The sequence below is a fragment of the Tachysurus vachellii genome, chromosome 10 (assembly GCF_030014155.1).
Source record: "Tachysurus vachellii isolate PV-2020 chromosome 10, HZAU_Pvac_v1, whole genome shotgun sequence".
Lineage (NCBI taxonomy): Eukaryota > Metazoa > Chordata > Actinopteri > Siluriformes > Bagridae > Tachysurus > Tachysurus vachellii.
In genome coordinates, this window is record NC_083469.1 from 18,957,994 (window position 1) to 18,971,190 (window position 13,197).

Here is a 13,197-nt window from a genome sequence, read left to right on the forward strand (position 1 = left end):
CTTAAGTGTTTACAGACACACACACAAATACACACACACACACACACACACACACACACAGCCTACTGCTCCACACATCACTCTCATGTCACAACGGTTTAGACTAGTAGTTCAGAACAAATAAAACTTTCAGAAATCTCTGAGATGTAAATGTTGAATGTAAATGTTATATACAGTATTCTGCTTCTGTATGTAAGCAATCTCTCCTATTTCATACTGTAAGGCTATTTGCTGTTTGATTGCACTTACTCATTCTTCTTCAATGAGAGGATCAACTGCTGGCCTTCTGCTTCTATCAATATCTGCAGTAGAGCTGGAGGAGCCTGAGAAGAAGCAAACAAAAATACATGACCTCATATTCTTTTCTCCGCAAGTCTTCAAGACATTAAATCTGCCAAATCTACTTTAAAAGCTCCTGAATGAATATAAATCTGATGACAGATATTAGTGTAATGCCCTATGGAGCTAACAGAAGCGTTTGAACTGACATTTTCCACAAGGGCAAATGGCAGTTCAGGTCAATGCTAAACACTTTAATATTGATGCATTTTAAGATCTCACATTTCACTTTTAGTAGCTTAATATAAGTCTGTCAAATACTGCTTCGTAAACTTTTTGCCTTTGTCTATATCAAGTGACCCTCGGATGTATAAAAATGGGTTTTCACATTAGTTAAATCTTAGTATGTAATAAAACACAAAGCAGTTCATTTCCAAGACAATATTAGAGTCACTTTTTCATACTGTACAGATGTTAAATTTGGCAAGTAATGTAGTTAAGATCAATACGTCTTCTGTATTGCACATATATAGTAAAGAGGAAACCATTTGGGATTCTAGCTGGGTGTGGGATGGTGTAAAGTTTGTGAATATTATGGATGGTGAACATTTTGGATAGCCAACCTTTAGAATCCAGCAACAAGGGATTTGTTTTTTCTTTTGTTTCTTTTCATTGTAGTTCGTAAGTAAGTAAATAAGTAATTAAGTAAGTAAGTAAGTAAGTAAGTAAGTAACAAATGCGTACTTTAGTGCTATTGCCATCGTTTGCTCTGGTAAATGCAGCATAGAAATTTCAGCTCATTAATATTTAATAATTACACTCTGGTTGACTAATATATGAGGATGGGTTCCACATTGAGTCTGGTTTCTGTAAAGGTCTCTTCCTTACCATCTAGTTTTTCCTTTCCACTGCTGCCTGAGTCATCTCAGACTTGCTCATTGGGGATAAATCCAAACACATTTAACCCTTGTGTGTTGTTCGTATTTTTGTTACTCAGCCAGTGTTCGTGTGTCTGGTGGACCCGGTGCATTTTTGGGTTTTTAATTTAATCAAAAATTTTATGTTAAAATACTATACAGATGTTTACTTCATCCCAATTACAAGCAATATAAACAGCATATATGGTTAATATTTGCCTTTTACCTTTATTACATCACATTTCTTATGTAAAGTGCTACTCGTTTTTGTTGTTTTTTAATAAAATGTAATAAATAAAAAAAAAGAAAATCAAATTTAATCAAGTTATGTGTGAGAAAAAAAAACAACAAATTTACAAGGAAGCAAAGTTTTTCAAAACTATTGATGTTTATGAATATGGGTCCCACAGACCCGAACAACATACAAGGGTTAAATCTATCTAATATTAATCTTGAATTTTGTATTCTATTAATCTTTATATTATTCTTTATATTAACCTTTTGTTCTATGTTTATGTTCGTGTAAAGCTGCTTTGAGACAATGTCAGCTGTAAAAAGCGTTATACAAATAAACTTGAATTGAATTGAATTGAATTAATATAAATGTCTGCAATTTACAATGTGACTAAAAAGGAAGTGTTTACAGATTTCACACGGTACGCCACACAATAGAGCTTTTCCTGAGTTAATACAAGGCTAAATGTTAAAAGAACACAAATGGACCCTGTAATAAGGAACAGTTCCAGCAAATTACAGTAATTAATACAGATTAATCCCTTTCCGTTTCATGGCACTCTACTATTTGAGTTGAGAAGCAGATAATAGAAAATACAGCAGGGGGTTAAACAGCCAGGGACCTGAATAACTGTAAAATTAATTCCATGAATCCCCTCAATATAGCTTTATTTAATGAACATTATTCAAATGCATGTAAAATGTGTTTACTTGTACAAAACTCTATTTATTCACACCACAGAGCTGAACATTCAACTGATAAAAACAGATTAGATCCGATGTGACATTATTTATAGACCTTCCCAGTTTCTAGAGTAAAACTAAATACATGTGAGTAAACTGATCTCCATAATTTATATAGTAATAATAAATAGAATAACTTATAAACTGATAAACATACCCATAACTTTGATTATGGTGTATATGCTCCCATTATTATTATTAATCATTATATTATTTCATTACATATATTCAATAAAATGTCTATTTATATTGATTTACTTCACATTATCATTTTTAGGATTAAGCAAAAAAAAAAATGTTTAAATCAGTATATATGATTTGTACATCCAAATGATCTGTATATAAGTCACGGTGGCTGCTTTATACAAGTTTACACAAGTTTATACAATGTGATTTAATTTCACATCTAACTCTAATAAGTGCATCTAACAGTGTCAGTGTAAATAACAGTTACTGTATGTACAGTACTGTATTTTAGTTAACATAAAGTCTAATGATAGTATTCATTCCGTATAAACACTTTGCTGTGCTAATATACTGTATGCTGTTGCTCACTCAGTCACTGTCATTGATTATTTTAAGTAATGTTCAAAGAGTAAAGTCGAAATATAGCAAAATGCACGTAGTGTGTTCTAAACAGATAGAAATACAAACATGAATAGGAAGCACACTAATCTGTTTTTTAAAGAAAGTTTCTGGTTGCGATTGAAGAAGCATCAGGAATCGGATCTTGCAGGATGCAACAGAAAAGTCTTGTCGAGGTTTTGTATTTTCATGCATGTGTTAGCAAGCATTCGGGTTTAAATTAGACTACTTATTTATGCATCAGGAAATTCAACTAACTAAATTATTTCGGGTATAAACAAAATTGAGCTGCGCACGCGATTTAAAAGAAATTGTCCTTTACATGAGACCAATTATGAACGTCGAGTGATGCAAGTGAAGAAACAGAGCCAGAATTCAGAGACCGTACTACATTTCTTTTTCAGAGGGGTTTTTTTTTCAGTGTTTTCAGGGGCAGGGTGATAAAAACAAATTGTTTGAACTCCATTGTGTTAGATCTTAAATGTTAGACTGTTATACAGTATGTTTTTTTTTTTTTTGTTTGGATAACAACTATTATTTTCAGGTATATTTATCAAGTATTATATGATTTACTTACAAACGGAAATTAAAAAAAAATTTATACAGTGACTGATGGGGTTGTGTTTCTATGTGCAAATGATCTGGCTTACAGAGTTTGTGTGAATTGGAATAACGGTTAAAATTAAAGCATACTACTGAATCACTTCAGAAATATATCTGGGTTGAAACCTTAAAACTAGGAGATCTGTGCCAAGTGTTGGATGACAACAGTGTTACATCAGATGATCTGTGTCAGTCAGATGGTACAGATGCTTTTATTAATGAAAAACATGTTCTGTATGAGAGCTTTTCATTCTTTTCTTTTGGAAATTAAAATCAGTGATGTAAAAACCAATAATCATAGATATACACATATAAAAACAAAAATCACATGATCGTACGACTTCGGACGGCTTTTAGATTCACATTATTGATGCCGTGCCATATAAACTCTAGCATTGGCTGGTCATATGTTTGGTCTCACCCTAGAGCGAAGCCAGCTGACTGAGTGTTGATTTTTTCCATCCAGTAGACGTGGTACTGTAGTCTCATACTGTTCCAACTTCATGACCGCACTTTTCAGAAGCTTCCCTATAATAAAAGTACAGAAGAAATGTTCCTAAGAGTTTTGCAGTAGAATAAATTGACATACATTTATAAAAGGTTTAAAAAAAAACTGACAAGATGCCAGTCAAAACATCTTTCTAAAATCAATCACATCTCAGAGGCTGAAATAAATTCAGTAAACTAGTACACAGACAGAAGGATCACCCCCTCATTCCCCACAGCAGAAAACGCAAACGCCCTCAACCTCAAAGCAAAATTGCATTAAAAATTGATAAATGCGAAACAAAAAAAGGAAAGGCTCACATATATGCACAGGGACTTGTTCCACACACGCCTACCTTCCTAGTGTTTGAATCACCGCACCTCTGCTCTGACTAATATCAAGTGATTCATGTAATTGGATTAAGGAAAAATGTTTTTTTTTTGTTTTTTTTTACTTTTACTTTTATTTATTTAATAATTTTTCATTTTTGAACAGCTTTGCACATAAAATTCACACAATCAGAGGATTATGCAAATTTTCACATGGAAATACTACTGCAAACTGGGGCTGGTTTATTATTTATTTATATATTTATTTTTCACTACTAGTAGCTTGTTACTTCAGGCTAATCAAAATCTCCCTCTCTTTTCTTTTGGGTAGTGCATTAAATCCCAATAGGCTTCTACAAACACCAAAACCATCCATTACAACATCCATAATAAATGAAAACGGCACATGCTACATCATAATAGTGCAACAGCTCCGAGACCTAGAAAGCAAGCAAGGCAACAAAGTGTATTATTTTCAGCTCCATACAACACAAAAACATGTGTGCACAAATATTTCCTACACTTTTATAGATTTTATCCTCGATACTTTCTTCAAAAAAAAAGTAGGAAAATTAATTAAAAAAAGACAAAGAAAGAAAGAAAGAAAGAAAGAAAGAAAGAAAGAAAGAAAGAAAGAAAGAAAGAAAATAATAATAACAATAATAATAATAATAACTATTATTATTATTATTGTTATTATTAATACTAACAACAACAACAACAACAATAATAATAATTATTATTATTATTATTATTATTATTATTTTACACCAAGATCTGGCTGCAGTTGACTACAATAAGCAGAGGGTATGTTATCATATCAGCTACATAAAAAGAGACTAAACAAGGAGAACATGACAGATATATAACTGGAAAATGGATTTGGATTTGCGTTACTATTCATGATCTAATTATCTATTCCTGACAATGATCTAATAAAGGCATCTAGGCCACTGTCACTGCCTAGAACTAAAACTAAATATCAAATATCAAAGTTTACCAAAGCAGCATCTTAAAAAAAATAACTACTGTTTTCTATAAAAGATGAGCAAAAATTATATTCCAGGATTCACTTCCAAATGTCACTTTATTCAAATGTTAAAAATAGATGTTAACAAAGTTGTGAGGATGTAGGGGGCGAATAGAAGTACAGTAGTAGGTGGTGGTCCTTCTGCCTAATTTTAGTGCTTGAGCATCTGTAAGAGCTAACTAACTACTAAAAGAGGGAAAGCAAAAAGTCTGGTGTAAAAAAATGCAATGTGCTTAATGTTTGTTCATTTGTGTTCAAATATAAGTTCTCTTTTTGGTTGGCACTCCGTCCAGGGTGTATCCTGCCTTGATGCCCGATGATGCCTGAGATAGGCACAGGCTCCCTATGACCCTTGGTAGTTCGGATAAGCGGTAGAAGATGAGTGAGAGTGAGTGAATGAGTGAGTGAGTGAGTGAGTGGAGTGAGTGAGTGTGAGAGAAGTTCTCTTTTTTATTCCGCAACCTTTAAATCTGTTGCTCAATTTTGCTCATTTATCTGATGCTTTTATTACAAAAAAAAAAACATACAATTAAGGACCCAAATATATTAGCCAAAAGCCCCACTTCCAAGAGGAAATCTGCCCACTGCCAAGAGTTTTTTGTTCTAAAATGCACATGTCTCGCTTCTTTTTTCATATTTTCTTAGTGACTTTATGTGAATTCATCTCGGACATAAATATCTGTCCACATCCCTATTAAGCAGTAAGACATGGAGGGCTGAAATACTACAACACTACATAATACTTGGCCGGCACTACATGTTTTAACCTTGTTTTCTAAAACTTTTACAGCCTTCAGCTTTTGAGGCTACATTCATTGGACTTTTTTTTTTTTTTATCAAGTAAACCTATTAAATCTGTACAATGACAAATGTAGCCCACCATGCATTAGACCCAATCTACTCCATTTATTAATAGAAAGATAGCTGACGATGACATGGTAGAGATTGTCATGCTGGCATGAGTATATCAGACACAGCAATATTGCTGGTATTGACTTATCTAGAGGGCTCACATTTTTCAAGCTAATTTTTCAGAGCTTTATTTCCAGCCCAGTGGTTTTAGTACGGGTGTTGGTGGAGATCTGTGGTTTGGTTCACTTTAATCTCAGCAGTGTTTCTATGACTGATTCACTTATCCCAGTGCCCTTTCTCTACTGAGGGTGTTCCATTACCCAATAAACTGTGGTCAGTGGGGTGCGTGGAAACAGAGCGGCTGTAGTCTATATTGTCGGTATACCTGAGAATATATACACTATATGGCTACAAATTGAAAGCGCAAAATTGTAAAGATTGTAAAGAATTTTCTCTTCACTAGAGCTAAGGAGCACAGCTATGTGCTAGCATGATGATGCTCCTGTGCACAAAGCAAGTTACATGAAGACATGCTTTGACATGATTTCTGTGGAAGATCTCGAGTGGCCTGCACAAAGCCCTGTCTGACCTGAACCCCACTGAAGACCCTTTGGGATGAACTGGAATATTGGCTACATGCCAGGTCTTCTTGCCCAAAAACACTGACTGACCTCACTATCACTCTTGTGGCTGAACAAGAAAATCTCAAGAGCCACGCTCTAAAATCTAGTGGAAAGTCTGCGTAGAAGGATGTATGTTAAACATAAATTGGGGAACAAATTCTCAAACGAGATCTTCAAAAACGTCAACACGCGCGGGCCTCCTCCGAAACTATTGGAACGGAAAGGTCAATTAACTTGTTTTTGCTGTAGAATAATCTATAGATCAAAAGATGAATACTGTATGTGAAGAGTGTTAAGAATTTCATCTTTTATTTCCTGGTTTTTAAATAAAGGCTTCTATGTGTTTTTATGTGCATAGTACAACATAGTACATAGCACATTTTATTTCCGACCACTATATCAGACCCAAACAAAAATACCGGACCATGTGACTGACGGGTGTTTCTTCTTCCCCAGGTGTTATTGTTTAAACAATATATAACTCTGAACACCTACTTTTGGTTTTTGACTTCTGATTTATTATCCTTCATATTCGAACCCAAATATCTTACCACAAACAAATGAATTGGCCTTAACTGTAAGCCAGTGTAATATATAATGTCGAAGACGAAAAGCAATGTCTGGCAATATTTGGCTGCAGAAAGGGTAGAATCAGCAGTATAAAATGTCTTGAGGCAAATTTTATTTTACACACATGTGGACAGGGGTGGGGAGTCAGATATATAGCTCGTGGGATAAATAGAGGGATAAAATACATTACATTTCTGATAATACTCAGTTTGGGCTATCAGGTTTGCAGATTAATCCCTGTGTACATTAGAAGCACTTGCAGCACAATGCATCAGTTCCCTGGTGCTTTTCACCAGATTCATGAAAGTATTTTTATTCATTGTTTCAGTAAATATAATGTGCAAATAGCAGTACTGTCATATTAATGCAAACACTTATTTCCCCTGTGATCGATTTCTAATGCCTTCGTTTAGATATTTAACTCTGCATTACTTAGAACTTTAATTCTAAAGAAGTTGAATTGAAATTTTTAATGACATCAGAGTGTAGGCTGCTGCATCATAGTGTAAGGGTGAAATATTGAGCTGATATTCAGGAAACATTCTGTTGTGTGTTCCGTTTCTGTTCTTCCTTCTGTTCAATCTCACACATACAGTACAGTAAACGTGTACACCACCGCCAATAAGAATAAAGAGTAAAGTAAATCAGTGAGGAAAAAAGAACTTGACTGCAATTCATTAAAAGCAATTATTTTCTATTCTAGTGGTCAATTGAATATCCACTCATCCGTTCCATTTACTCTTATATATGTTCAAATAGTAAAATGAGGCAAAAGGAACATTCCTATTGAGAAAATATCTAATGTGTGTGCTGGTTCGTCTCATGTAAAGTCATAAGGAATAAAATGCCATTTCATTGAATTAAAAAAGCTTTTGATTTCTTACGAATCTTCAATTATGAGCCAATTTTCACATATACATATTCACTCGTACACCACAGCTAATGTAGAGAGATAGAGTCTAAGATTAGACAAGACCCTAAGAAGTATAGCACTCATGAACACAAGGGCTTGGGACATGAGTGGAAAAAACTGCTCATGCTATATTAAGCTCCCACACACTCAGCACCTCAGCACATTCAGCATGTCAGAATTCTTCGAGCCGAGCACACCCCCTGAATCCTGAGCCCACTCTAACCTCCACTGCCAGATTCTGTTAAGCCGCTTGCTATTCCCCATTGCTCTGCTCCCAGAGGCAGGAAGTGGGAAACTGCGCCCAACAGAGACATAATGAGGGCAAAAAAAGGGCCAGTCAGGGTATCATATGGCAGACTGTTGCAGGATATGTAGATTCCCTGGAGGAAAGATGAATGAAGGGCTGTGGCTTGTGTCGAGTATCTCTGCTGTTTATTGTTACTTTTTATTTTGTAGAATTTTACTGCTCATCTACCTGTATAAAAATAAAATTCTCTCTCTCTCTCTCTCTCTCTCTCTCTCTCTCTCTCTCTCTCTCTCTCTCTCTCTCTCACTCACTCACACACACACACACACAACATTAATAACGTTTTATATATATATATATATATATATATATATATATATATATATATATATATATATATATATATAATGTTAAAATAAATAATATTAATGGCTATAATAATGCTATACCTTCAGCTGAATATAACACTAACATTTAAGCCTGTAAACAAAATTAAACTTTTTGAATCCTTATTAGTTTATTAAAAAAAAGCTTTATTTTTTGCAGGTAAAAAGGATTGTGGGGCCAAGAAAAATGTCCCCACTAAGACATAAAAACATGCTGTACCGCATGCACGCACACACACACACACAAATTACCCTAGTTCCTGTGTGTTTTGCGGTTTGACTACCCACCCTCATTTTGTCTCTTTGTTTATCTTATTGTCACGTTTCTGCCTGTGTAACTTCTGGTTTATATATTTTACTGGAAATAATTTTATACATGTATATTTTTTATACAAAGGCACAGGCTAAAAAAATTAATGTTGTTGTCTTTGACAAGAAGCAATTATTTCTTCTAGAAACCGTAGCCTAATAATTGGTGCAATGCATGAATGAAACTAACTAACTAAATGAACTTAAGGCTTAACCTTGAAAAACGTCTTTGATAGTTAATTGGAACTCAATTTTGACGACTCTAGACTTCATCTCGAATCTAATCCTGGCTGTAGACTTATTCTGGGCTTAACATTTGTGATCTTCTCTACAGCCCTACGTTATACTACATAATTCTGAAATTATTAAGCAGTATCCATGAACTTTCATGGCACTGCATCGATTGCTGGGAAATTAAAAGTTAAAGCATACAAAATACAGATTTGTTTTTTTTAAGGGTGGGAGGATGTAGAGGAGTCACTAAAGCTGTAGTGAGTCTTTTAAGGCAAGCACAAGACTGTGGTAGGTTTGAGAAGAAAAAGTTGAACGTCATGTGTATGTGTGTGTGTTTAACCCTATTAAAACTTGTACTTCAATATGTTTTGTAATCATAGAACGTCAGTGAAGTTTCAGTATTTTACACTTGTTTATAATGCCTAGGTGTCCAATAGTATATCAGAGAAACAACTTTTTCTTACCATGTATCTTGGTAAATGATGACAGGTGTCTGGCTCTACATTTAGATGTCCCTTCATAGCCAAGTCTTGGTGTAGTCTCTGGTGTACAGTAGTAATGCGTTTTGTCTACTTCTGGTGTGTCATTTTTATAGACACTTCTGTTTCTAAGAAACACCTGTACACCTTCTCATGTATGCGGTTATTCGGTTATTCAATCATGTGGCAGAAGCACAATGCGCCGCTCTTAAGTGTCTTCTGAATTTTATAGTTGAACTGGAACTCATTTGCTTTCCCATAGCACTTTAAGAACAGTCCACTCAGCACTTAACTCACTTTCTTATACAGGATAAATGGTTATAGGTGTGTATGTGTGTGTGTGTATGTGTGTGTGTGTGTGTAGACAGAGATAGAGTGTCTGTAAGTAGCCAGAACATAAAGAGCTATGCATTTGGCTGTTCTGAGGAAGCTACAATAAAACGTACACTTCATAAAAATCAATTATTTAAAATGAAATATTTATAAGAGTGTGTGAAAAATAGAAGAGGAATAAAAGCCCTTCTATAAATCTGCTTGTGATTCATCGGCTGAGGTTCAGAAGATCATTCGAAATATCAATATGAATATTTGTACACCTTTATCTAAGATCTACTCACTTACATATGAGGAATTTCAGACAAAAGCAAGCAGGAAAACAAACAAATCATTAATCACTACAAAATGAATTGCCCTTCATCTTTTTTCTATCAGCATTTCTATTGATCCTTGTGGCTCTTACGTTTTTTTTATTGCTTTTGGCACACAGCCAATCAAAAGATTTTCAGGATAGAGATGTTTTTCCTGCTAGCTGGTACAACAAATACTTTAATGTCATTAACCACTGTATACTTTACCTTTACCTTTATACTTTATCTTTTAGCTTTTATTCCGCTGTGCTTATATGACGATGTGTTAAATGGCATAGAACATTTCATAGTGCATTTCATATCAGACCACCCAATTTCACAGAGTAAGAATTTCATTGTATGGTGTAACAGATGATGTAATAGACAGTTTGCTGTACATATGACAATAAACTCCAAAAAATCGTAAATTCTGAATTTTTAGGCAAGCAAAAATATTGGAACTTGTACTTGACAGGAATTCCTTAGATTGATTGTTGAAACAATGAATAGCTGTGAGGACTGCATTTGTTTTTAAAAAATGATAAGCCAGCATGAAGATCAGAGAGCTGCCTATGGGAGAATAGAAAGGCATTTTGAAGCTATGAAAAGATGGGAAATCAATCAGAGGCTTTGCATTAACAGTGGCCATAGTCAGTGCAACAGTTTTCGATGTCCTGCAAAAGAAAGAAACCAGTGGTTTACTGAGCAACGACACGGGACAGGTCAACCAAAGAATACAACAACCGGTGATGATACAGTAGAAACATTAAGAGAACTGTGAAGAAAAACCCCAAGCATCAGACACCGATCTCTCCAACAACCTCCACAAAGCAGGGTTGAAGGTTTCGCTATGCACCGTTCAAAGACGTATTTTTAGTCACCAAACTACAAGATGTAATCCACTCATCAGAAAGCCAGATTGGAATTCACAAATAAATACAGAGATGAGCCACAAAAGCTCTGGAACAAAGATTAACCTCTTTCAAAGTGATTGAAAGGCCAAAGTATGAAAATAAAAAAGGATTTGCTCATAATCCAAACCATACAAGCTCATTTGTAAAACATGGTGAAAGTAGTGTCATGGCTTGGACTTAATGGAACAGGTTTACTAATTCTTACTGATGATGTAACTCATCATGGTAGCAGCATTTGTCTGCCAATTTACAGTTTACCGAAATTAATTAGGAGGAACATGGCAATGCAAGACAATGACAGTGCAAGACAGCAAGACAACGAACCAAAACACATTGGGAAAAATATGAACGGTTTTAGACTGAGCCAAGTCAATCACCTTAACACAAATGAGCAGCATTTTACCATCTAAGGGCCTTTTTACACCTGGTCACTTCATGTGTTTTCTCTGATCCAATAGCTATCTGATTTGTTAAAACTGTTCCATTTATATTAGGCCACATAATTGCGTCTCGGCAAATCGGATATCAATCCGATCTTTCTACTCCCGCCCAAAATGCAAATATATTTTACCTCATTTCCGGGGTAATTGAAATGGAACACGCTTTGGTGTATGCGGTTGCTACAAAAAGCAGCAATTACTGTTTGCTGCATTTTCGCTGGAGGCAGCAGTGCATTTTAAGACCCAACAAGACACCTGGGTGAAAAAAACGGAGCCAGCACTGATGGGAAACCATATTTGTTTCTGGCGCGATGCACGACTCGCGAGTCACCTGCGAGTGACATACTTCCGTTTGGGAGGTGTATAGCGCTGACGTATGTGTCTTGAACAACCACATTCATTTACACCTGTCCAGTTTCATCTGAAATGCGTCCCAGACCTCCTCCTGAAGTGGTTTGTGCTATCGGATTTATATCCGTCTCCAAAACGTTTCCGAGGGCATTTACACCTGGTCTTTTTACGATCGGATAGCTAACCGATCACAGAAAACGCATGAAGTGACCAGGTGTAAAAACCCCCTAAATGACAAGAAAAGCATATTTATATCATCAATGATCTATGAATAAAGGTTTGGAACTTTGGAGCTTAGAATATTTTGGTTGGGTTGAAACCCAAAAATCTATTGCTGCTATAGAGTGAACATATTTTATTATATTCCCAGCTATTTCTGTTCCTTGAGGCACATAATCCTCCACCATTGCTTCTTTTATTTTAAATATTAAAGACGGTTCTTTCAAGTTGACAACAAAGAAAAGAAAATAAGGACCCGGGCATGTGTCATCATACACTGCTTTGTCGTTTGTTGGCTATGTTTTATGTATCACCTTTCTTTTTGTTTCCACTGTTGCTTACTGTTTGTACTGTAAATTTAGGTGTACTATGTGTCTGATGATTAAAGTCTATAAATCTGTATGCATGTGATTTTAATAGTGTGATGTTTTCCATGGTCAAAAATGGTCAATTTCTCGTCTCTAGAGCTCGATCTCTCCCATTGCATGAGTGCGCAGCCATTGGAAAAGAGGACGTTTATAATCATGTAGTGAAAGTAAATTTTGCCAATGTTTTGGGGATCTTCTTTCCTTGCAGAAGGATTTTTCATGTAAAGTATAAAACGCTTTGAGGGTGCAATAAAGATGCCTGACACAAAGAAGAGCTACTGTAACTACCCTGTAGTTGAGTATGTTCCAATAACAAAATCACTAAGTGTCTTATTCCACACATATCTACTGTAAAAAAATAATAATTAATTATTAATGTACATGTAAAACAATTTAGGCATTTATTTACACACATGTAAAGATATAAACAGCAATAGACTTTTTGCCCTGTCTTGATG

General features: G+C 35.1%; 1 protein-coding gene across 2 annotated transcripts in view; it reads right to left on the reverse strand.

Annotated features, from left to right (window-relative positions):
- The window catches only part of LOC132852729 (disintegrin and metalloproteinase domain-containing protein 12-like), a 112,946-nt gene that overhangs the window by 90,778 nt on the left and 8,971 nt on the right, over positions 1-13,197 (reverse strand). For both annotated transcript variants that reach the window (XM_060880118.1, XM_060880117.1), the window contains exons 2-3: positions 3,784-3,890; positions 250-323 (exon numbers count right to left, since the gene is read on the reverse strand). In XM_060880118.1, the coding sequence (XP_060736101.1) occupies positions 250-323; positions 3,784-3,890 (181 nt within the window). The remainder of the gene's footprint in view (positions 1-249; positions 324-3,783; positions 3,891-13,197) is intronic.